Consider the following 22,793-nt stretch of genomic DNA (forward strand, 5'->3'; position numbering starts at 1 on the left):
CACAACGTGGGTGAGGATCATTTAATCCACTGAGGGCCTGAATAGCAAAAAAGGCAGAGGGTGCAGAAATTTTCTCTTTTCTTCCTTGCTTCATTGATTGAGCTGATACATTTCATTTCATCTCTTCTAATTCTTGGACTGGAAATTATGCCACCAGCTACCCAAGTTCTCAGATCTTTGAACTTGGACTGAATGACATGACTGGCTTTCCTGGGTCTTCATTTAGCAGATGGAAGATTATAGAACTTCCTCACTTCCATAATCACACGAACCAAATCATTATAATAAACCACTTCCCTCTTTCCTTCTCTCCCCCTTGCTTTCTTTCTCTTAATTATGTATCTATCCTACTGGTTCTGTTTCTCTGGAGAACCCAATATGCCATGTAAGCATTAACCATGTCATGGTATGGTTGTGTTAATAACAAAGTAAACTTCATGGACCTAAAGTTAATCCGTATTTATAAAATAATTTCATAGTGATAAAAATATCAATTCATCAAGACATATAATCTTAAATATGATTCTTATAGTAAAAGAACTTAAACAATTTATGCATGAATACAGACATATATAAATAAAGAAGTGGAGAACACAAAAGCATAGACTGAGATTTTAATAACATTTTTTTAAAATTTGTAGGACATGTGATAAAAAACCAGTAGAGGTATGGAAGAATTGAACAACACTAAACAATGTAATCTAGTTGCTATTTATAGAGTATTGCACTCTACAATGAGGAACACAAATACTTTTCAGGTCCACACAAGACATTTGTCAAGATAGAGGATATGCTGGTACAGAAAAAAAGTCTCAGTATATTTCATACAAAATATTTTTCTGACCACAATGGAGTTGAATTTAAAATAATTCAGAAAAAAAATGTATATACTTGTGACTTAAGCCAGACACTTTTATTTTTTTTAATTTATTTTAAATTTATTTTCAGCATAACAGTATTCATTATTTTTGCACCACACCCAGTGCTCCATGCAATCCATGCCCTCTATAATACCCACCACCTGGTATCCCAACATCCTACCCCCCCGCCACTTCAAACCCCTCAGATTATTTTTCAGAGTCCATAGTCTCCCATGGCTCACCTCCCCTTCCAATTTCCCCCAATTTCCTTCTCCTCTCTAACTCCCCTTGTCCTCCATGCTATATGTTATGCTCCACAAATAAGTGAAACTTATTTCACTCAGCATAATCTCTTCCAGCCCCGTCTATGTTGCTATAAAAGTTGGGTATTCATCCTTTCTGATGGAGGCATAATACTCCAAAGTGTATATGAACCACATCTTCCTTATCCATTTGTCCGTTGAAGAGCATCTTGGTTCTTTTCACAGTTTGGCGACCATGGCCATTGCTGCTATAAACATTGGGGTACAGATGGCCCTTCTTTTCACTACATCTGTATCTTTGGGGTAAATACCCAGTAGTGCAATGGCAGGGTCATAGGGAAGTTCTATTTTTAATTTCTTGAGGAATCTCCACACTGTTCTCCAAAGAGGCTGCACCAACTTGCGTTCTCACCAACAGTGTAAGACGGTTCCCCTTTCTCCACATCCTCTCCAACACATGCTGTTTCCTCTCTTGCTAATTTTGGCCATTCTAACTGGTGTAAGGTGATATCTTTTAAATAACCCAATGTTTACAGGAAGAAATTAGCTAATATTAGAAAACATTTTTCTTTTCATATTGTTTTTTGAAAGAGTTTGTGTGGAATTAGTATTATTTTTCTTTTTCTTTCTTTCTTTCTTTTTTTTTTTTTTGAAGCAAGGAAAGATTTTATTGAAGAGACAGCCAAACCAGGAGACAGGAAAGCCAGCCTCAAATCTAGCCCCTCAAAGTGAGAGAGTCAGAAATATTTATTTATTTTTATTTTTTTTTAATTTTTACTTTTATTTTTATTTTATTTTTTATAGATACATTAATTTTGTTTTATTCTCCATTTAAAAGAGTAAATTTGAAAAAAAACATTTTTTAAATTTATTTTTTATTTTCAGCATAACAGTATTCATTATTTTTGCACCACACTCAGTGCTTCATGCAATCCGTGCCCTCTATAATACCCACCACCTGGTTCCCCCTACCTCACACCCCCGCCCCTTCAAAACCCTCAGATTGTTTTTCCGAGTCCATAGTCTCTCATGGTTCACCTCCTCTTCCAATTTCCCCCAACTCCCTTCTCCTCTCCATCTCCCCTTGTCCTCCGTGCTATTTGTTATGCTCCACAAATAAGTGAAACCATAGGATAATTTACTCTCTCTGTTTGACTTATTTCACTCAGCATAATCTCTTCCAGTCCCATCCATGTAGTATTATTTTTCAATAAATGTTTGGTAGATTTCAATAGAGGAAACATCTGGGTCTGAAGTTTTCTTCATGGGAAGATTTTTAAGTACAAATTGAATATCTTTAATACACACACAGCTATTCAACCTACTTCTTCTAGAATTAACTTTGGTAGTTAATGTCCACCTGACCATCACCCCCATTTAAAAATAGCAGTATTTTTCTCAAGATTTTGTCAATGCACTGTTATATTTTTATTATCACACTCATTACTCTCTGACATTCTCTTTCCTACTTGTTTCTTGTCTCCCTGTGGTAAAATTTAAAATTCCAAAGAACAGGGATGTTGTTTGTCTTGTCTGTACTGCATTGTGGACACTTAAAATACTACCTGGTTCATGGGAGACAGTAAGTGATTGTTGAATTAGTATAGAATATAATGGAGGGTCAAAAAACTCAGAGATAAATTGTGCAGTACCTTAATATTAAAAACAAAACAAAACAAAAACAAAACCCAGGGCTTCTGGGTGGCACAGTCAGTTGTGTGAACAACTCTTGGTTTCAGGTTGTGATCTCAGGATCATGAGATGGAGCCTCTTGTAGGGTGCTCAGTGTTGAGTGTGCTTGAGATTCTCTTTCCTACTCCCTCTGCCCCTCTTGCTCATGCTCTCTCTCAAGTAAATAAATCTTTAAACAAAACAAATGAAAAATACCCCATCTATAGGTGGGAATACACACTGAGAAAGGTAGTATTACTTTCCAAAGTCATAGAACATTTACAGATTGAAGATAACACTATGTCCTTAGCTTTTTACTTTATATTTGGCAATTTTTTCACTGTAATGGGTTATTTTTGTGTATATGATTTTGATCAGTAAATAAGCTATACACTATCTTAAGTCAATCTGAGGATACAACTATTGAAAATGTTTTTGTTCATTTGTTTTTTCTGAAGTTGTAAATCTAACATGATAAAGCTTTCTCAGCTGGGTTAAAGAGACTCCATTCTGATAATTAGTTTAGATCTTCAGCTTAATTTTATCCTATGTATTTGGGTGAATATTAAAAAGTGGGAAAGTCCCAAATCATAATTACAGAAAAATACCACATTTTTAAGAGTCTTTTGTGGCAGGACTCTAACCTACTCCAGGATTGGGCTATTATTCCACAATTATATATTATTATGTGTAATTAATAATTATTATTTATTTATAAAATTATATGACATTATTATATATAGTATATAATAACCTTTCCACTTATGTCTCCTTTCTCTGTTTTCCTGTTCTATATTTTGATCATTCTAACTCTCCTTAGCTCTTTTTTTCTCTCCCCTTTTTCTTCTTTTCACAGTGTGGTTTTGAGCTGAAAACAGACTAGGACAAATACATATTTGATTATGAATTATAGTTAGTTCACAAAGATTTGTGTTCATTATTTCAATTGCAAAATGACTCATAAACTCAGATTTCCCTTTAATGCGAAATAATAAAAACTGGTATAAAAAAGTTGATTGTAATTGCTCTGAACCCTAATTTATGTTAATAATCTTCAATACAGAAAATAAAGTTATTCTTTTTTGTTTTTGCTGAGCTGAGTAAAAGTGAATAAACAACAAATAATGAGATCATGATACATCTTTTAACATTCTATTTTGAAAGTCACTTTCCCTTCAGTAAATGGTCTCTCTTACACCAAACAGTTTTTTCTATAAGAAGAATTATGCCTTCAAAGTCTTCATGAACATTATTTATATTCTGTTTATGTCTTCATCACCAGAAAAATGCTGACTCTTACATACTCATTACTGACTTGGACACTTTATTTGATTTTAGGGACAGATCATGGTGATGATAGAGAATGAGTAAAGCACTTGCCTGGAGTGCAAGATCTTGAAGGAATTGCAAAAATCCCAATAACTTAGTAATAAAGATAAATAATATTTTATAAGACTCCACCCCCAAACTACTAGAACTCATATAGCAATTCAGCAACATGGCAGGATAAAAAGTCAATGTACAGAAATCAGTGGTCTTCTTATACACTAATAATGAAAATACTGAAAGGGAAATTAGAGAATCAATTCCATTTACTACAGCACCAAGAACCTTAAGATACCTAGGAATCAACCTAACCAAAGAGGTAAAGGATCTGTACTCAAGGAACTACAGAACACTCATGAAAGAAATTGAAGAAGACACAAATAGATGGAAGACCATTCCATGCTCTTGGATTGGAAGAATAAACATTGTTAAAATGTCTATACTGCCTAGAGCAATCTATACTTTAAATGCCATTCCGATCAAAATTCCACCGGTATTCTTCAAAGAGCTGGGGCAAATAATCCTAAAATTTGTATGGAATCAGAAGAGACCCCAAATCACTAAGGAAATGTTGAAAAACAAAAATAAAACTGGGGGCATCACGTTACCTGATTTCAAGCTTTACTACAAAGCTGTGATCACCAAGACAGCATGGTACTGGCATAAAAACAGACACATAGACCAGTGGAACAGAGTAGAGAGGCCAGATATGGAGCCTCAACTCTATGGTCAAATAATCTTCGACAAAACAGGAAAAAAATATACAGTGGAAAAAAGTCTCTTCAATAAATGGTGCTGGGAAAACTGGGCAGCTATATGTAGAAGAATGAAACTCAACCATTCTCTTACACTGTACACAAATATAAACAAAATGGATAGAAGACCTCAATGTTCTTTCCATAGTTTGGCTATTGTGGACATTGCTGCTATAAACATTCGGGTGCATGTGCCCCTTTGGATCACTACGTTTGTATCTTTAGGGTAAATACCCAATAGTGCAATTGCTGGGTCATAGGGCAGTTCTATTTTCAACATTTTGAGGAACCTCTATGCTGTTTTCCAGAGTGGCTGCACCAGCTTGCATTCCCACCAACAGTGTAGGAGGAGAACCTAGATGTCCATCAACAGATGAATGGATCAAGAAGATGTGGTATATATACACAATGGAACACTATGCAGCCATCAAAAGAAATGAATTCTTGCCATTTGCGACAACATGGATGGAACTAGAGCGTATCATGCTTAGTGAAATAAGTTAAGCAGAGAAAGACAACTATCATATGATCTCCCTGATATGAGGAAGTGGTGATGCAACATGGGGGCTTAAGTGGGTAGGAGAAGAATAAATGAAACAAGATGGGATTGGGAGGGAGACAAACCATAAGTGACTCTTAATCTCACAAAACAAACTGGAGGGGGTTTGGGAGAAGGGGGTGGGATTATGGACATTGGGGAGGGTATGTGCTTTGGTGAGTGCTGTGAAGTGTGTAAACCTGGTGATTCACAGACCTGTACCCCGGGGATAAAAATATATGTTTATAAAAAATAAAAAATTAGAAAAAAAAAAAAAAGAAGACCTCAATGTGAGACAGGAATCCATCGGAATCCTAGAGGAGAACATAGGCAGTAATCTCTTCGATATCAGCCACAGCAACTTCTTTCAAGATATGTCTCCAAAGGCAAAGGAAACAAAAAAGCAAAGATGAACTTTTGCAACTTCATCAAAATCAAAAGCTTCTGCACAGCAAAGGAAATAGTCAAGAAAACAAAGAGGCAATCCACGGAATGGGAGAAGATATTTGCAAATGACAGTACAGACAAAAGGTTGATATCCAGGATCTATAATAAACTCCTCAGGGCGCCTGGGTGGCTCAGTGGGTTAAGCCGCTGCCTTTGGCTCAGGTCATGATCTCAGGGTCCTGGGATCGAGTCCTGCATCGGGCTCTCTGCTCAGCAGGGAGCCTGCTTCCATCTCTCTCTCTCTCTCTCTGCCTGCCTCTCCATCTACTTGTGATCTCTCTCTATCAAATAAATAAATAAAATCTTTAAAAAAGGGTGCCTGGGTGGCTCAGTGGTTTAAGCCACTGCCTTCGGCTCAGGTCATGATCCCAGAGTCCTGGGATCGAGTCCCACATCGGGTTCTCTGCTCAGCAGGGAGCCTGCTTCCTCCTCTCTCTCTCTGCCTGCCTCTCTGCCTACATGTAATCTCTCTGTCAAATAAATAAATAAATAATCTTTAAAAAAAATCTTAAAAAAATATAATAAACTCCTCAAAGCCAACACACACAAAACAGACAATCATATCAAAAAATGGGCAGAAGATATGGACAGACATTTCTCCAAGACATACAAATGGCTATCAGACACATGAAAATATGTTCATCATCACTAGCTGTCAGGGAGATTCAACTTAAAACTACATTGAGATATCACCTTACACCACTTAGTATGGCCAGAATTAGCAAGACAAGAAACAATATGTGTTGGAGAGGATGTGGAGAAAGGGAAACACTCTTCCACTGTTGGTGAGAATGCAAGTTGGTGCTGCCACTTTGGAGAACAGTGTGGAGATTCCTCAAGAAATTAAAAATAGATCTTCCCTATGACCCTACCAATGCACTCCTGGGTATTTACCCCAAAGATACAGATGTCGTGAAAAGAAGTGCCATCTGTACCCCCAATGTTTATAGCAGCAATGGCCACGGTCATCAAACAGTGGAAAGAACCAAGATGCCCTTCAACGGATGAATGGATAAGGAAGATATGGTCCATATACACTATGGAGTATTATGCCTCCATCAGAAAGGACAAATACCCAACTTTTGTAGCAACATGGACGGGACTGGAAGAGATTATGCTGAGTGAAATAAGTCAAGCAGAGAGAGTCAATTATCATATGGTTTCACTTATTTGTGGAGCATAACAAAAAGCATGGAGGACATGGGGAATTAGAAAGAAGGGGGTTGTGGTAAATTGTAAGGGGAGGTGAATCATGAGAGATTATGGACTCTGAAAAACAATCTGAGGGGTTTGAAGTACCGGGGGTTGGGAGGTCGGGGTACCAGGTGGTGGGTATTATAGAGGGCACGGATTGCATGGAGCACTGGGTGTGGTGAAAAAATAATGATACTATTATGCTGAAAATAAATAAATGAAAAAAGAATCCAAATTAATTTTAAAATATGTGATGAACAAAATAAATGCCAAACTTGAATAAAGATAGAATCAGTATGTGTCATGCTGAACCATACTGGGAATTCATGCAAAAGGAAATATCTGTAATATTGATGTCTACATTAAAAATTTGATTATTCTGTTTCCAATTTTCACATTAACTGTGATTTTTAATATATTACATTGACATGTTATTTATCTTGACTATTAAGTTTTTTGGTACCCTGGTAAATTTTGTACCTAAGGCAAATACTTCACTATTCTCACCTTCTCAATATGGCCCTGCTTGCTTTCTTGATATATATATTAATCTTCTATCACTTATTTATAGTTGGGGGTTATTATAAGATATAAATACCTTTTTAATGTTCTATTTACTTTTGAGCTAATAAATATGCTTCCAAATAGGTTCTGTTATCTCATTTACTGATAGGATTTTGATTTTAGAATTCAGAATTAATACAGTGTGGCATTATGTGACACATTTAAAAATATCTTTTCCAAAGCTCTGGTATTTCCCCATGTCTAATTTAGTTGACATTCTAATAGCTCCCTTTGGAAATATTCTGTAGGGTTGTGGTAGTCTCAAGTCTCCAAAGCACTTTCTTCATTGCATCATAAAGAGTTAAAGGAGTTTCGAAAGTCTAAGGTCCCTATGTGAGAACAAGTATTTTTTTTTTCAGGAGAGTAAGGATGGCTACTTTGTGAGAATTACATAAAACCCCCAGAGACTCTAATTTCCAGGGCTGGGAGTAGTATTCATATCTACAAGAAACAAGGAGAGGACAATGGAGAAGATCCTAGAGCTATTCTACTGCTTTTTTTGCTGCCTTGGAATACAATGGAATAGAGGTCAGAATTTCGATAGAAATAGTAGATCCAAAGATCTAAATTTAGCAGTGTGGCATTTTCTTCCTCTCCCCTAGTAGATCTCCATATTCTCTTGATGCTTTGAATTACTTTAATGGTACCCAAAAACTTTCATTCTCTTAACATAAGTAAGTGAAATTATCAATAGTCTTCAGAGAGTTGACATCTGGTGTTAAAACCAAGGAGCATATGAATGAATGATATGTTTTTTTTGTCCTTATAAATTACAGATGAAGGAAACTACAGAAAGTTAGGCTAAAGTCACCAGAGGAAAAAAACAGATTTTATGATTTTGGAGATGGTTAGCCCAGATATCTTAATTTCCCTGTATAACATATTTGAGGGTATTTTCTTTCTTATAACATATTTGAGGGTATTTTCTTTTCATGGTTCTATTAACAACATAGGGCTTTGACAGAGAAAGTTGTAAAACTGAACAAAGCTTGATGTACAAAAAACTGACTGCCTTGGCAATTTTACATGAAAGCTTTACTGCACTCCATAATTTCTTCTATTAATCACTCAGATTTTTGTGGCTACCATCACCCAGGCTTTACTCTGCAGCCACTGACAAAGGATCTCATGATAATATGTCCATTCAGTAGATCTACTTCTTAATATCTATATATTGTCAGGGTTAGCTTTGGTTTAAACGTTCTTGAATAAGTTACTTATTATTACTGTCATTTTTACATACCATGATCCTTATATCCCTGTCTGATAGAAAGAGCCAACACATTCTATGTGAGAGATGAAAAGCCAGCCTTTTGAAAGCTGGGTGAGTTTCCCAGGGTGATACATTTAGTGAATTGCTGAGCCAACACTCACACATTCTAAAAAGGAATTAGAATCATATAAAAGAATTGCAAACTAATGATATTTCTCTTATTTTCTTAAAGATTTTATTTATTTATTTGACAGAGCTCATAAGTAGGCAGAGAGGCAGGGAGAGAGAGCTGGGGAAGCAGGCTCCCCACCTAGCAGAGAGCCTGATTTGGGGCTTGATCCCAGGACTCCAGGGTCATGACCTGAGCCAAAGGCAGAGGCTTTAACCCACTGAGCCATCCAGTTGTCCCACTAAGGATATTCCTAAAAAAAAAATTAAGGAATTTAGAAGTAATTTAACCATCTCATTTTACTGATGAGTGAATTTCCTGGCTGAAGACCTATACATTTGTTTAGTGCTTTTTATGTCCATCATTAGCATCAGTATCAATTAAATCTTTGATCATGTTCTTCAGCTTGAGACACACTTTTAAGAATATATAAAACTTACTAATTTATACTAATTTATAAGCTTCAATCCATATGCTGACAGACTTTACTCTCATATTTTTGGAAACTGTTAAATATATTCATTTCATTAGAATGATATTAATGAGATTTATTTAAAAAGGTAAAGCATCTCATTTTATCAGATTCACTTACATGCAGAAAACATATATATGAGGGAATGGAAATTAATGAGTGGTTCAGATTTAGTAAACTGTAAGGATACCACTCAAGAGAAAATGATTAGTTCTGAGCAGTGACTTATACATATTATTTTGTTGACTAATTGTTAAGAATAGAATATGATAGGAAGTGTATTTATCACTCATTTTTGTTTGAAAGGAAACAAAAAAATAAGGTTTTTTGTTTTGTTTTCAGATATAATGGCAAGACAGGCATGGGATATAATGGAGTAGCAATTAACAAGAGGACAAGAAGAGAGATTGAAAATATTTCAGACAGAAAAGAACATGAATTTATGATAGGGAGAAAGAAGAGAAAATGATAAAAAAGAGTAAGATTTAAAGTAAGCAAAACAAATAGGGAAAGAAAATTTGGGGAAATGAGTTCAATAAATTAAAAGGGGAAAAGAAACTGTAGTCAAACTTACAAAAATAAGTTAGGAAAATGAAGACTTGGGTAAAAATAATTTAAAAATGAATAAGGAAAATGAAGTTGAAAGGGGAGAGAAAGAGGACAGAACATAAGGAAGGAAGCATGAGTGAATGTTTCAAAGAGATGGGGAAGTAAGACCCTTGGGTCTTTAAACACCTGGCTCCAGAAGCTGATCTGACCAAGGTTTGCACTTTAGGCATGCACAGCTTACTGGTAGAAGTTTGTGTCCCCACCCTAAAAATGAGAGTGGCCCTTCTCCCTTACCTTTCCTACTTCTCTATTGTATCATCCACACCACAGTGATAACAATCTATGAATTAGCTGAAATGGTAAGAAAGATTGGAGATACAGTGGTGAGGATTTAGATTTTTGCTTCAGCTTCCTTTGACAATTCTTTTTCCCACTAACTGGCTAAAATAGGATATTTTTATTCTAAAAAGGGCCATAATTTGTAGAAATTTCCCCAGAAATTTATTTTACCTAAAAAAATTCTCATCTTTTATGTAGTCTCAGATTTATGCCAGCCACTGTTTCAGAATCACAGGTACAGAAGGTACAAAGATGAGAAGAGGATATGTGATGAAAATGAATCAAATATGTTAGGTAGTAGGTAATACCATCTGTTTAGGTAATAGTTAAAAAACAGGAGTAAAAGACAGGAAATAGGCAGAGTGAAGGAGCCTATCACAAACACCTTCAAAAATCCTCTGATGTCTTAGACATATCATTGAGCACTAACACATCATGAAATAATACAGTCTGAATGAGCTTGTGGGATTCAAAAATCCTAAGTAAGTAAAAGGGGGCTTTGAATTATGTTTGTGAGTATATTTTTATAGGAAGATAATGGAATGAATGTTGAGACAAATGGCTGTCCAAATGTTGAAAAGTTGAGAAGTGAACAGAGAAGCTAATTTGGAGAGCCAAAAAAAAAAATATTTTTCTTGGGTCTGTTGGTCACTTGCATGTCTTCTTTAGAGAAGCATCTGTTCATGTCTTCTGCCCATTTTTTTTTTCAGCATAACAGTATTCTTTGTTTTTGCACCACACCCAGTGCTCCATGCAATCAGTGCCCTCTCTAATACCCACCACCTGGTACTCCCAACCTCCCACCCCCACCACTTCAAAACCCTCAGATTGTTTTTCAGAGTCCATAGTCTCTCATGGTTCACCTCCCCTTACAATTCCCCCCAACTCCCTTCCCCTCTAACTCTCCTTGTCCTCCATGCTATTTGTTATGCTCCATAAATAAGTGAAACCATTTGATAATTGACTCTCTCTGCTTGATTTATTTCACTCAGCATAATCTCTTCCAGTACCATCCATGTTGCTACAAAAGTTGAGTATTCATCCTTTCTGATGGAGGCATAATACTCCATAGTGTACATGGACCACATATTCCTTATCCATTTGTCCGTTGAATAAATGGTGCTGGGAAAACTGGACAGCTATATGTAGAAGAATGAAACTCAACCGTTCTCTTACACCGTACACAAAGATAAACTCAAAAAAGATAAAAGACCTCAACGTGAGACAGGAATCCATCAGAATCCTAGAGGAGAACATAGGCAGTAATCTCAGTAATCTCTTCGATATCAGCCACAGCAACTTCTTTCAAGATAAGTCTCCAAAGGCAAAGGAAACAAAAGCAAAAATAAACTTTTGGGACTTCAAAATCAAAAGCTTCTGCACAGCAAAGGAAACAGTCAAGAAAACAAAGAGGCAATCCGTGGAATGGGAGAAGATATTTGCAAATGACAGTACAGGATCTATAAAGAACTCCTCAAACTCAACACACATGAAACAGATAATCATATCAACAAAATGGGCAGAAGATATGAACAGACACTTCTCCAATGAAGACATACAAATGGCTATCAGACACATGAAAACATGTTCATCATCACTAGCCCTCAGGGAGATTCAAATTAAAACCACATTGAGATATCACCTTACACCAGTTAGAATGACCAAAATTAGGAAGACAGGAAACAACATGTGTTGGAGGGGATGTGGAGAAAGGGGAACCCTCTTCCACTGTTGGTGTGAATGCAAGTTGATTCAGCCACTTTGGAGAACAGTGTGGAGATTCCTCAAGAAATTAAAAATAGAGCTTCCCTATGACCCTGCCATTGCACTCCTGGGTATTTACCCCAAAGATACAGATGTAGTGAAAAGAAGGGCCATATGTACCCCAATGTTTATAGCAGCAATGGCTACCGTTGCCAAATTGTGGAAAGAACCAAGATGCTCTTCTGCCCATTTCCTGACTGGATTTTTTGTTTTTTTAGGTGTTGAGTTTGATAAGTTTTTTTTTTTTAAATAGATTTTGGATACTAGCCCTTTATCTGATAAGACTTTTGCAAATATCTTCTCCCATTCCATAGGTTGCCTTTTACTTTTGTCGACTATTTCCTTTGCTGTATCAAAACTTTTTATATCAATGAAGTCCCAGTAATTAATTTTTGTTTTTGTTTCTTTTGCCTTTGGAGATGTGTCCAGCAAGAAGTTGCTAAGGATGAGGTCAAAGAGGTTGCTACCTGTGTTCTCTTCTAGGATTTTGATGGATTCCTGTCTCACATTTAGGTCTTTCATCCATTTTGAGTTTATTTTTGTGTATGTATGATGTAAGAAAGTGGTCCACTTTCCTTTTTCTGCATGAAGAATAGCTGTCTAATTTTCCCAACATCATTTGCTGAAAAGACTGTCATTTTTCTATTAGTTATTCTTTCCTGCTTTGACTTTAGTTGACATAGAGTTGAGGGTCCGTTTATGGGTTCTCTATTCTGTTCCACTGATCTATGTGTCTGTTTTGGTTTCAATACCATACTGTCTTGATTATTACAGCTTTGAAATACAGTTTGTGTATCCGGAATTGTGATGCCTCCAGTTTTGGTTCTTTCTCAACATGATTTTGGCTATTTGGGGTCTTTTCTGGTTCCATACAAATTTTAGGATTTTTTTCCCAGCCCTATGAAAAATGTTGATGGTATTTTGATAGGGATTGCATTGAATGTGTAGATTGAGTTGGGTGGCACAGCTAAAATTTTGTGTAGGTCCCACTTTCCCTGTGTGTGTGTGCATGTGTTGTTTGTGTATATGTATACTGTATATATACACTGATATATTAAATATGACTTTAAATTCCACCTTTGGCTGTGAGTAATACAATGGAAACCTGTATATTATCCACTCAATTAGCTCAGAGATACTTAAACTAATATTTTTGATGTTTCCTAAAATATGTATCCTAACAATGCACTATATAGACTTACTGCTTTGTTTTTTGACTTTTCTATTTCTCTACTATTCCCTTTCTCTGTTCTAGTCTTTCTAATTACTGACCCTTTAGCGTTTTCTGGCAGATTTCCCCTTTTATAGCACCCCATATCCCACAGAATGTACTTAAAGCAACTGTGCTATTTAGTTAAATAGTATAAGGAAGCACTGGTATATATTATTACATTATATTCTTCTGTAGATTATCAATTTTCAAACTTTAGGGACACTTCATATCTGTTACAACATTTTTTGAATGTGTATCTTAAGTATATGCAAATTATTTATAAAATACATATATACCATTTTTCAATGTGCAAATATAAAAAAAATTTGAATAAAATTAAAATGTAATATGTACACAGATGGATAATTATAAACACCTAATATATATACATATATATATATATATATATATATATATATATATATATAATATATATACTATTTTCTGTTCACTCTTCAATGAATCATCATGTGTCCCGTGTGTTTACCATAGCCCGCTAAACAGACTGAACCTTAAGTCTGGGTTTTCCCTACAATCACTTGGACTTATAAGTCTAGGTTCTATAAAGGTGTGGTTTTTAGACTAGTAATATAATTTTATTTAAGTACACAAGAAAGAACATCCACTGATTAAAGCTGTGTTAATAATTTATTTAAATGAACTAGAACACACTTGCATTCTTCCACTACTTGTCAATCAGAACAAAAGAGAAAACCCATTCTAAACTTAGGTAACCACAGTAGCCTTAGATTTCTTATCTTTGAAAGGAATCTATTAGATTCTAGGCTCTTTATTTTTACTTCTACCTATTTTATTCTATTATTTTATGCATTGATATAACTAATTTTTTAAAATGTTAAACTGGCAAATTTTGTTTTGAAGCATATTGTTTGTTGAAAGGCTAAAATCTCTCCTCTCTTGGGTGTTATACTAGGACCAGAGAAATAAGGAGAATGGGAGTTTATAAGAAACAACTGTGATTTAGATAGGGTTAATGAAACTAGATGAACAAGGTATGGAGTGACTACATATGTGGTATTTACCAGGGATATAGCTAGGAAATTGCCTCTAATTTATGTGGAAAGTGGAGTTATCACTGGGACCCTAATGAGAAGTATGGAGTCAGGGTAAAAGAAAGACACCAGACCAGAGGAGCATAATAGGAGAATTAATAAAAGAATACAGAGAGCAAGGCAGAGTAAGCACACAGGAACTAGGAATTCCACAGGAACTGAAAAAAAGGAAGTACTCAGGAAAAAATTGGATTTGGTGAATGAAAAAAAGTATAATTTCAAGAAAATAGCTACATTGCTCAAGCACAGTACAGTCACAAAAATGTAAAGATTGTAATAATTGGAGTTATGTTTTATCTCAGTTAGGAAACTTCTCAGATGATTCAGGAAGGTAGGAATCCAAACATGTAGGACATCAGATTTTTAAAGTGGAGAGCAGGTTTATAGAAGTGCATGGTTGGATGGGACTAAGAATTGTGGTATGAAAACAATATGTTTTGTTTGTTTTGCTTGATTTAAGTTTGGTGTTAACAAAAAGTTTGGGGTTTACCCAGGATGGTGAGGGTTGAGATATGTTGATTTAGCTGATGTGAGAAATATGTCAATTTTTTTTTAATAGAGGGAGGGAGAGGAAGGGAAAAGGAGGGTAATAGGGAGAATCTTAAGCAGGCTCCATGGTCAGCATGGAGATGGACTCAGGGCTCAAACTTACAACCCTGAGATCATGACCTGAGCTGACCTGAGCTGATATCAAGAGTCAGATACTTAACCGACTGAGCTTCAGATATGTAAAATATTCTTAGTTGGAGAAGAATGAGGTTCTAGAGGGAAGAAACAGTAATAACAACAAACTCTGCTTCTTGATATACTGCAGGCAGAGGAGATGGAAAATGACAACAGCACAGTGGTGAAAGAATTCATCCTTCTTGGTCTGACACAGTCTCGAGATATTCAGCTCCTGGTCTTTGTGTTAATTTTAATTTTCTATCTCATCATCCTTCCTGGCAATTTCCTCATCATCCTCACCATCAGATCAGACCCTGGGCTCACAGCTCCCCTCTACTTCTTTCTGGGTAACTTGGCCTTCCTGGATGCATCCTATTCCTTCATTGTAGCTCCCAGGATGCTGGTGGACTTTGTTTCTGAGAAAAAGGTAATCTCCTACAGGGGTTGCATCACTCAGCTCTTTTTCTTGCACTTCCTTGGAGGAGGGGAAGGATTACTCCTTGTTGTGATGGCCTTTGACCGCTACATTGCCATCTGTCGGCCTTTACACTATTCAACTGTCATGAACCCTAGAGCCTGCTATGCCTTGCTGTTGGCTCTGTGGCTTGGAGGCTTCATCCACTCCATTATCCAGGTGGCCCTCATCCTCCGCTTGCCCTTCTGTGGCCCAAACCAACTGGATAACTTCTTCTGTGATGTGCCACAAGTCATCAAGCTGGCCTGCACAGACACTTTTGTGGTGGAACTTCTGATGGTCTTCAACAGTGGTCTGATGACCCTCCTGTGCTTCCTGGGCCTTCTGGCCTCCTATGCAGTCATCCTTTGCCGTGTACATGGGTCTTCCTCTGAGGGGAAGAGCAAGGCCGTTTCCACGTGCACCACCCATATTATTGTTATATTTCTCATGTTTGGGCCTGGCATCTTCATCTACACTCGCCCCTTCAGAGCCTTCCCAGCTGACAAGGTGGTTTCTCTTTTTCACACAGTGATATTTCCTTTGTTGAATCCTGTGATTTATACCCTTCGCAACCAGGAAGTAAAAGCTTCTATGAGGAGGCTGTTTAATCAGCACATAGCCTAATGAAAGGGGGGGAAAAAAGAATAAAAAAATCAAGACCAGAGAATTTTATCTGAAATTAATTTATCCATTTCTAAATACTGCATTTATTGAGCATTTTCATGAGATCTATTTTAGTCACTGGGAAAAAGAGGTATTAACGGGACAGGTAAAGTTGCTGCTGTCCTAAAGGTACAATCTAGTGGGAATAGACATCCATTAAAGATAGAAAATGAATAGAATGGTTTCAGGAAGAGATATAAAATCTAAAGGAAAGTAAAAGTACAGACAGATATATAGATAGGTAAGAGCTAGAGAGTGTGGGGTGAGGGTAATAAGTTTACTTTCCATCTTTAACAGATAAACTAAACAGTTAACCATGCAACCATCTGGAGGCAGAGCATTCTAGACAGAGGGAACAGGCAGTGCAAAAACCTGAAGATAGTAATTAACTTGGTATACTTGAAGAATAAAACAAAGTTCAAAGTGACTGAGGCATAATAAGTGAATATGAAAAAGAATAGAGTTGAATATACCAGGTAGTCCAAAACATATATGAGTCTATGAAGTGAATATAAAGAGTTTGATTTTTTTATAATTATAATAAGAAACCATCCTAAGGCTTTATGCAGCAGAATGATTTCTCACATGCTGTTTTATAAATGTCTTAGGGCTGTAAACTCAAGATTTTGTGCAGATATCAAGAGTTAAAAATTATCATTAAGAGGGAAATATTAAATATTGTATTTTGAAAGAAATTAAGCTGCCATTTTCCCCATAACTAGATGAAGGCCAAAAAAACCCTAGTTATTTTCCTTAAAAAATATTTTTTGAGTATAACTGGAACATAATGTTAAATTAGTTTTAGGTGTACAAAACAGTGATTTTAACATCTCTATATGTTATACTATGCTCAAAAGAAGTGTAGCTATTCTCTTTCATCATCCAACACTATTACAGTACCATTGACTATGTCCCTATGTTTTATTTTTTATTCCCTTGACTTACTCTTCCATATCTCCCATATCTCCCATTCCCTCACTTATTTTCCCCATCCTTCCACTGGCCTCCTATCCTCCCTCTGGCAACCATAGGTTTGTTTTGTGTATTTTTAGGTCTGATTCTGTTTTTGTACCTTTGTTTATTCTTCATTTGCTTTATTTTAGTTTCCATATAGAAATGAAATCATATGGCATTTGTCTTTCTCTGACTTTTTTTTACTTAAGTATTTATTTAAATTCCAGTTAGTTAACATACAGTGTAATGTCATAGTTTCGGATGTACAATATAGTGATTCAATACTTCCATAAAAGACCCATGCTCACCACAACAAGCGCTCTCCTTAATCCTCATCATCTATTTAACCCATCCTTCTACCCACCTCCCTTTTGTAATCAGCAGTTTTTCTCTATAGTATGTTTCTTGGTTTGTTTTTGGTTTCTTGGTTCTCTCTCTCTTTTATTTCCCTTTCCTTGTTTTATTAGATTCCACATATGAATGAAATAACCTGGTATTTGGTTTCTCTGACTTATTTACCCAAAGAATACAAAAGTACTAATTCAAAGGGTTACATGCACCCAATGTTTATAGCAAAATTATTGTCAATAGCCAAATTATGGAAAAAGTCCAAGTGTCCATCAACTGATGTATAGATAAGGAAAATGTGGTATAGATATATACAATGGACTATTACTCAGCCACAAAAAAGAATGTAATCTTTCCTTTTGCAATGACATGGATAGACCTTGAATGTATTATGCTAAGCAAAATAAATCTGTTTCACTTAGTATAATACACTCTAGGTCCATCCATGTTTCACAATGACAAGGTCTTATCCTTTATGGCTATGTAATATACCATTGTATAAAACTACACTACATCTTCATACATTCATCTATTGATGGGTACTTGGGTGGGTTCCATATCTTAGCTATTGTAAATAATGCTACAATAAACATAGTGGTGTACATATTTTTCAGACTGGAGTTTCATTTTCTTTGGTTAAATACCCAGTAGTAGAATTACTGGATCATATGGTAATTCTATTTTTAAATTTTTAAGGGACCTTCACAGTGTTTTCCAACAGTGCATAAGGGTTCCTTTTTCTCCATATCTTCACTTAAACTTATTTCCTTTCTTTTTCATTCTAGCCATTTTGACATGTATGAGGTGATTGTGGTTTTGATTTGCACTTCTTTGCTGATAGGTGATGTTGAGCATCTCTTCATGTTCTGTTGGCCATCTGTCTTTGGGAAAATGTCTATTTAAGTCCTCTGCACATTTTTTAATTGGATTACTGGGGGGCTTTTTTGGTATTGAGTTGAATAAGTTCTTTTATATCTTAGACTCTAATTCCTTATCAGATATATCATTTGCAAATATCTTCTCCCATTTAGTAGGTTTCTTTTTTTTGTTGATGGTTTCCTTCACTGTGCAGAAGCTTTTTATTTTGATGTAGTCCCAATAGTTGATGTGTGCTTTTGTTTCCTTTGCTTAGGGAGATGTACCTAGAAAAATGTAGAAAGAGATTACTGTCCTATGTTCTTTTCTAGGAGTTTTATGGTTTCATCTCACATTTAGGTCTCTTTTTAATACATTTTGAACTTATTTTTGCTTATGGTATAAGAAAGTGATCCAGTTTCATTATTTTGTATGTAGCTGTTCAATTTTCCCATCACTATTTTTGAAGAGACTATCTTTTCTTCATTGTATATTCTTGCCTCCTTTGTCATAGAGTAATTGACCGTGTAAGCATGGCTTTATTTCTGGGTTCTCTATCCTGTCCTATTAATCTGTGTGTCCCTTTTGTGGCACTACCATTCTGTTGATGACCACTTTGTAGTATATTTTCTTTATTCTTCACTTTCAATACTGCTTTGGTTATTTAGGATTTTAGGTGCTTTCATACAAATTTTAGTATTACTTGTTCTCATTCTTTAAAAAGTGATAGTATTTTGATAGGAATTGCATGGAATCTATAGATTGTATTGGATACTATGGACATTATAACAACATTAATTCTTCCAATCCATGAGCATGGTATATCTTTAATTTGTTTATCTTCAGACTCTTCATAAGCATTTTATAGTTTTCAAAGTACAGTTCTTTTGCCTCCTTAAGTTTGTCACTAGGGATTTATTCCTTTTGGTGTAACTCTAAATAGAATTATTTTCATAATTTCTCTTTCTGCTATGCCATTATTAGTGTAAGAAACACAAGCAATTTCTGTGTATTAATCTTATATACCGCAACTTATCAGTTCCAGTAATTTTTTGGTGGAGTCTTTAGGGTTCTTTTTTTTTTTTTTAATGTATAGTATCATGTCATGTGCAAATAGTGGCAGTTTAACTCCTTCTTACCAGTATGAATGACTTTCCCCCCCCCCCTGTCTTATTGCTGTGGCTAGGACTTCCAGTACTATGTTAAACTAAAGTGGTGATAATGGATATCTCTTTTCTTCATCTGAGACCTCTATAATGTGAATGTTTGTTTCCTTGGTGTTGTTCAAAAGATCCCTCAACCTATACTCATTTTATTTTTAAAAATTCTTTTCCACTGTTCACCCTGGGTGCTTTCTATTACCTTGTCTTCCAGATCTGTACTTCTGCATCCACTAATGTTTTGCTCATTCTCTCTAGTGTTTTTATTTCAGTTACTGTGTTCTTCAACTCTGATTGGTTCCTTTCTATAGTTTCTTTTTGTTGAACATCTCACTGATTTCTTCCACTCCAGCCTAGTGAGCATCTTTAAGATCATACTTTAAACTCTCATTAGGCATATTGTTTACCTGTTTGTAACTTAGTTATTTTTTAGTTTTTTATCTCTAATTTTTGCCTTTTAGAGCTCATTTCTCTGTCTCCCCATTTTGCTTGACTGTCTATGTTTGTTTCTATGGATTAGGTAGAACTACCAGATTTTTCAGTCTTGAAGGATGGTCTTATGTATGGTTGTACCCTATGCAGATTGTGTATCTATGTGATTTTCACTGAATGGCAGGAGCTGTGGCTGGTGTGGGCTGGAGGCTGTGGGGCACACTGTACTGGGTCTGCCCTGATGGGATGTCCAGAGTTGAAGTGGGCTTGGGCTGGAGTGGCCCTGAGACTCTCTGCAGAGTGGGTGCCATGGAAGGACAGCAGAAGCTGAAGGTGGTGAAAACTGAGGGGTGTCAGGACTCTTTATGTACTATAAGCCCTGGGAAGACAATTAAAGCTGAAGTACGTGCAGGTCAGTATTAACAGTAGCTGGGCTCTCCACACAGCAGGTGCTTTGGCAGGAAAGTTAAAACTCAAGTGGGTATAGGCTGGGTGGTTGGGGGTTGGGGTGCTGTGGTTATAAATACAAAGGACACCCTGGTAGGACAGCTTAAGCTGAGGTGGGTGCAAGCCAGGGAGTCCTAGGGCTCTATGTGCAGAGGGCACCCTGACAGGATAGCTGGAATTGAAGTGAGTGTGAGTTATGGTGTCCTGGAGTGCTCTGTGCTCTCTAGCAGAGCAGCCAGAGCTAAGGCAGTGTGCAGGCTCAGAGGTCCTGGGGCTCTCCATGTAGATGACGATATGGCAGGACAGTTGAAGTGGGTATAAGTCTGGAGGCCCCAGAGCTCTCCATACAGAGGGTGCCCTGGCAGAATTACTAAGCTGAAGTAGACATGGGCTGCATGGTCCCTGGGCTCTCCACACAGAAGGTGCCCTGCCAGGACAGCTGAAAATGAAGTGGGTGCAAGTGGCATGTCCTGGTGCTCTATGCACATAGGGAACCTTGACAGGATAGCTGAAGCTGAAGGGAGTGTAATCTAAAATATTCCAGGACTCTCTACACAAAGGTGCCCCAGTGGGATGGCTGGAGCCAAGGTCGGGTGCAGGCTGGGGATCCTGCAGCACTCTGCACTGGCAGGGCAGCTACACCTGGAATGGGTGTGTTCCCTGGGTTTCTCAAAGTGTATCCTGAAAGGACAGTTGAAGATGAAGTCTCTGTGAGCCAGGGTGCTCAGTGCAGGTGGTGCCCTGATGGGGTGGCTGGAACTGAGGTAGGCACAAGGTGAGGATCCTGGGGTACTCTTCACAGGGAACTTTGGTAGGGCCACTGGAGCCAAAGTGGGCATCATCAGTTGGGAGGTCCTGGAGCATTCTGCACCAGGGATGCCCTAGCAAGCTGTCTGAAGCCAACGTGGTGTGGGTATGGAGTGTTCTAGGGTGCTTTGCCCTGTGTCAACTTTGCCCCTGTGTCACCTTGGCGCAAGGCCTGGAGCTGTAGTGAGTGTTGGTCAGGGTTGTCAGTGTGTACTAACCAGTGTGGGACAGTTGGGGCTGGACAGTAGGGGACCCAGTGCTTGCTAAGTGCTTAGGGTACTTAGACCCAGCTCCAGAAAGTTCCAGCAGCCTTCTCTCCCCACCCTGCTCTTTGGTGGAGTTCTAGGGCCAGGTTTTTAATATGCCAGTTGTTTAAACTGAGCTTCTATTCTGTGTCCCTAAATGTCCATGGCTGGCGTGGGCTAGAAGGCCTGGGGCTGCTAAAGGGGGAGGGTAAACCATGGCACTCACCAGATCTCCAATCCTGAGAGACAGCTATTAGTGCCTCTGGCCATTTGGCAGAATTCCAGGGTTGTATCTTTTATATACTAGTTGTTCTTTCAAATCACCCGTTTTTTTTCTGTGCTCCAAGGCAGAAGAATCTGTTCAGAGTCCCTCAGTATGATCCCTCCCACTGTAGTTCACAGTTTCAGGGATGTGCGTTCCCTTCATTACCCTATCTGTCTGTCTCTTCTGCCATTTTCTTTTGCTGCCCTCTCTTTTGTGCAAAAGCTGTTCAGTCAGTCCCCAGTTCTTTGGGAGAAACTGTTTTGTAGTTAAATGTAAATTTGGTGTGTTTATGGAGGTGAGTTCAATGTCTTCCTCTATGGCTGACTTGGACCAGAATCCCCCAAAGCTGGTAATTTTCACATGAAAAGGTCATGAAAACAATGTTTTAATGACTACTAGCTGTTTGTTGATCTCATCCCCAGTTGATTTCACACTGAGTATAATAATTCTTTGGTAGGCCAGTCATGACTCTATTGCAGATAGCAGAAACTATCCTTGTTATTTTAAACACCCTGGGACAGCCAATGAAAAGATTACTTCAGATACCTTAGTAGGATAAAGGAGAGGACCTTGAGACCAGACGCTCTAGTGTCCAAAGGCTATGAACTAAGCTTTGTCTCTACTTTTATTGTGTTTTACCAATGCACCAAGCACAAGCACAAAACTAGAAGTAGTATATAGCTTTAATGATCAGGACAGTAATATATGGGAGCAACTGCGTGATAGGGGCAAGCAGAGCTCGTGAAGTGAAGTATGTGACCATGAGAGGTGCCTGTTTTTCTTCAAAATGTAAACATTTACTCCCTAGATAAGAACCTTGAATCTGGCTGGTTTTAGCCAAGAAAATTCAAAGGAGGCCCAGAATTCTGGGTTTTCCTCCTTTGCTTTGCAATTAGTCTCATCCAGGGAGTCATATGCAAATCAGATTTTATCTATCCAGGCACTGTGAATCCCCACATTTCCCCCATTTTCTCTTATTAATCCAGCCAAGTTCTTGTTGCATCTATCCCAGGTATAGCTCTTGGGTTTCTCCAACGCTGGAAAATGCCTTCATTCCCATTTTGCAGACTATGAAAAGAAACAA

At 37.2% G+C, this 22,793-nt stretch overlaps 1 protein-coding gene across 1 annotated transcript; it reads left to right on the top strand.

The window, feature by feature from the left end:
* Positions 1-15,233: 15,233 nt before the first annotated feature.
* Positions 15,234-16,157, top strand: LOC131835256 (olfactory receptor 4N2). Its single transcript, XM_059179615.1, has one exon. The coding sequence runs from the start codon at positions 15,234-15,236 to the stop codon at positions 16,155-16,157; it is 924 nt and encodes a 307-aa protein (XP_059035598.1).
* The last annotated feature ends 6,636 nt before the right edge of the window (positions 16,158-22,793 follow it).

The sequence above is a fragment of the Mustela lutreola genome, chromosome 7, assembly GCF_030435805.1.
Source record: "Mustela lutreola isolate mMusLut2 chromosome 7, mMusLut2.pri, whole genome shotgun sequence".
Lineage (NCBI taxonomy): Eukaryota > Metazoa > Chordata > Mammalia > Carnivora > Mustelidae > Mustela > Mustela lutreola.

Coding starts and splice junctions, on each gene's coding strand:
- LOC131835256 (XM_059179615.1), top strand. CDS start 15,234: ATGGAAAATGACAACAGCACAGTGGTGAAAGAATTCATCCTTCTTGGT.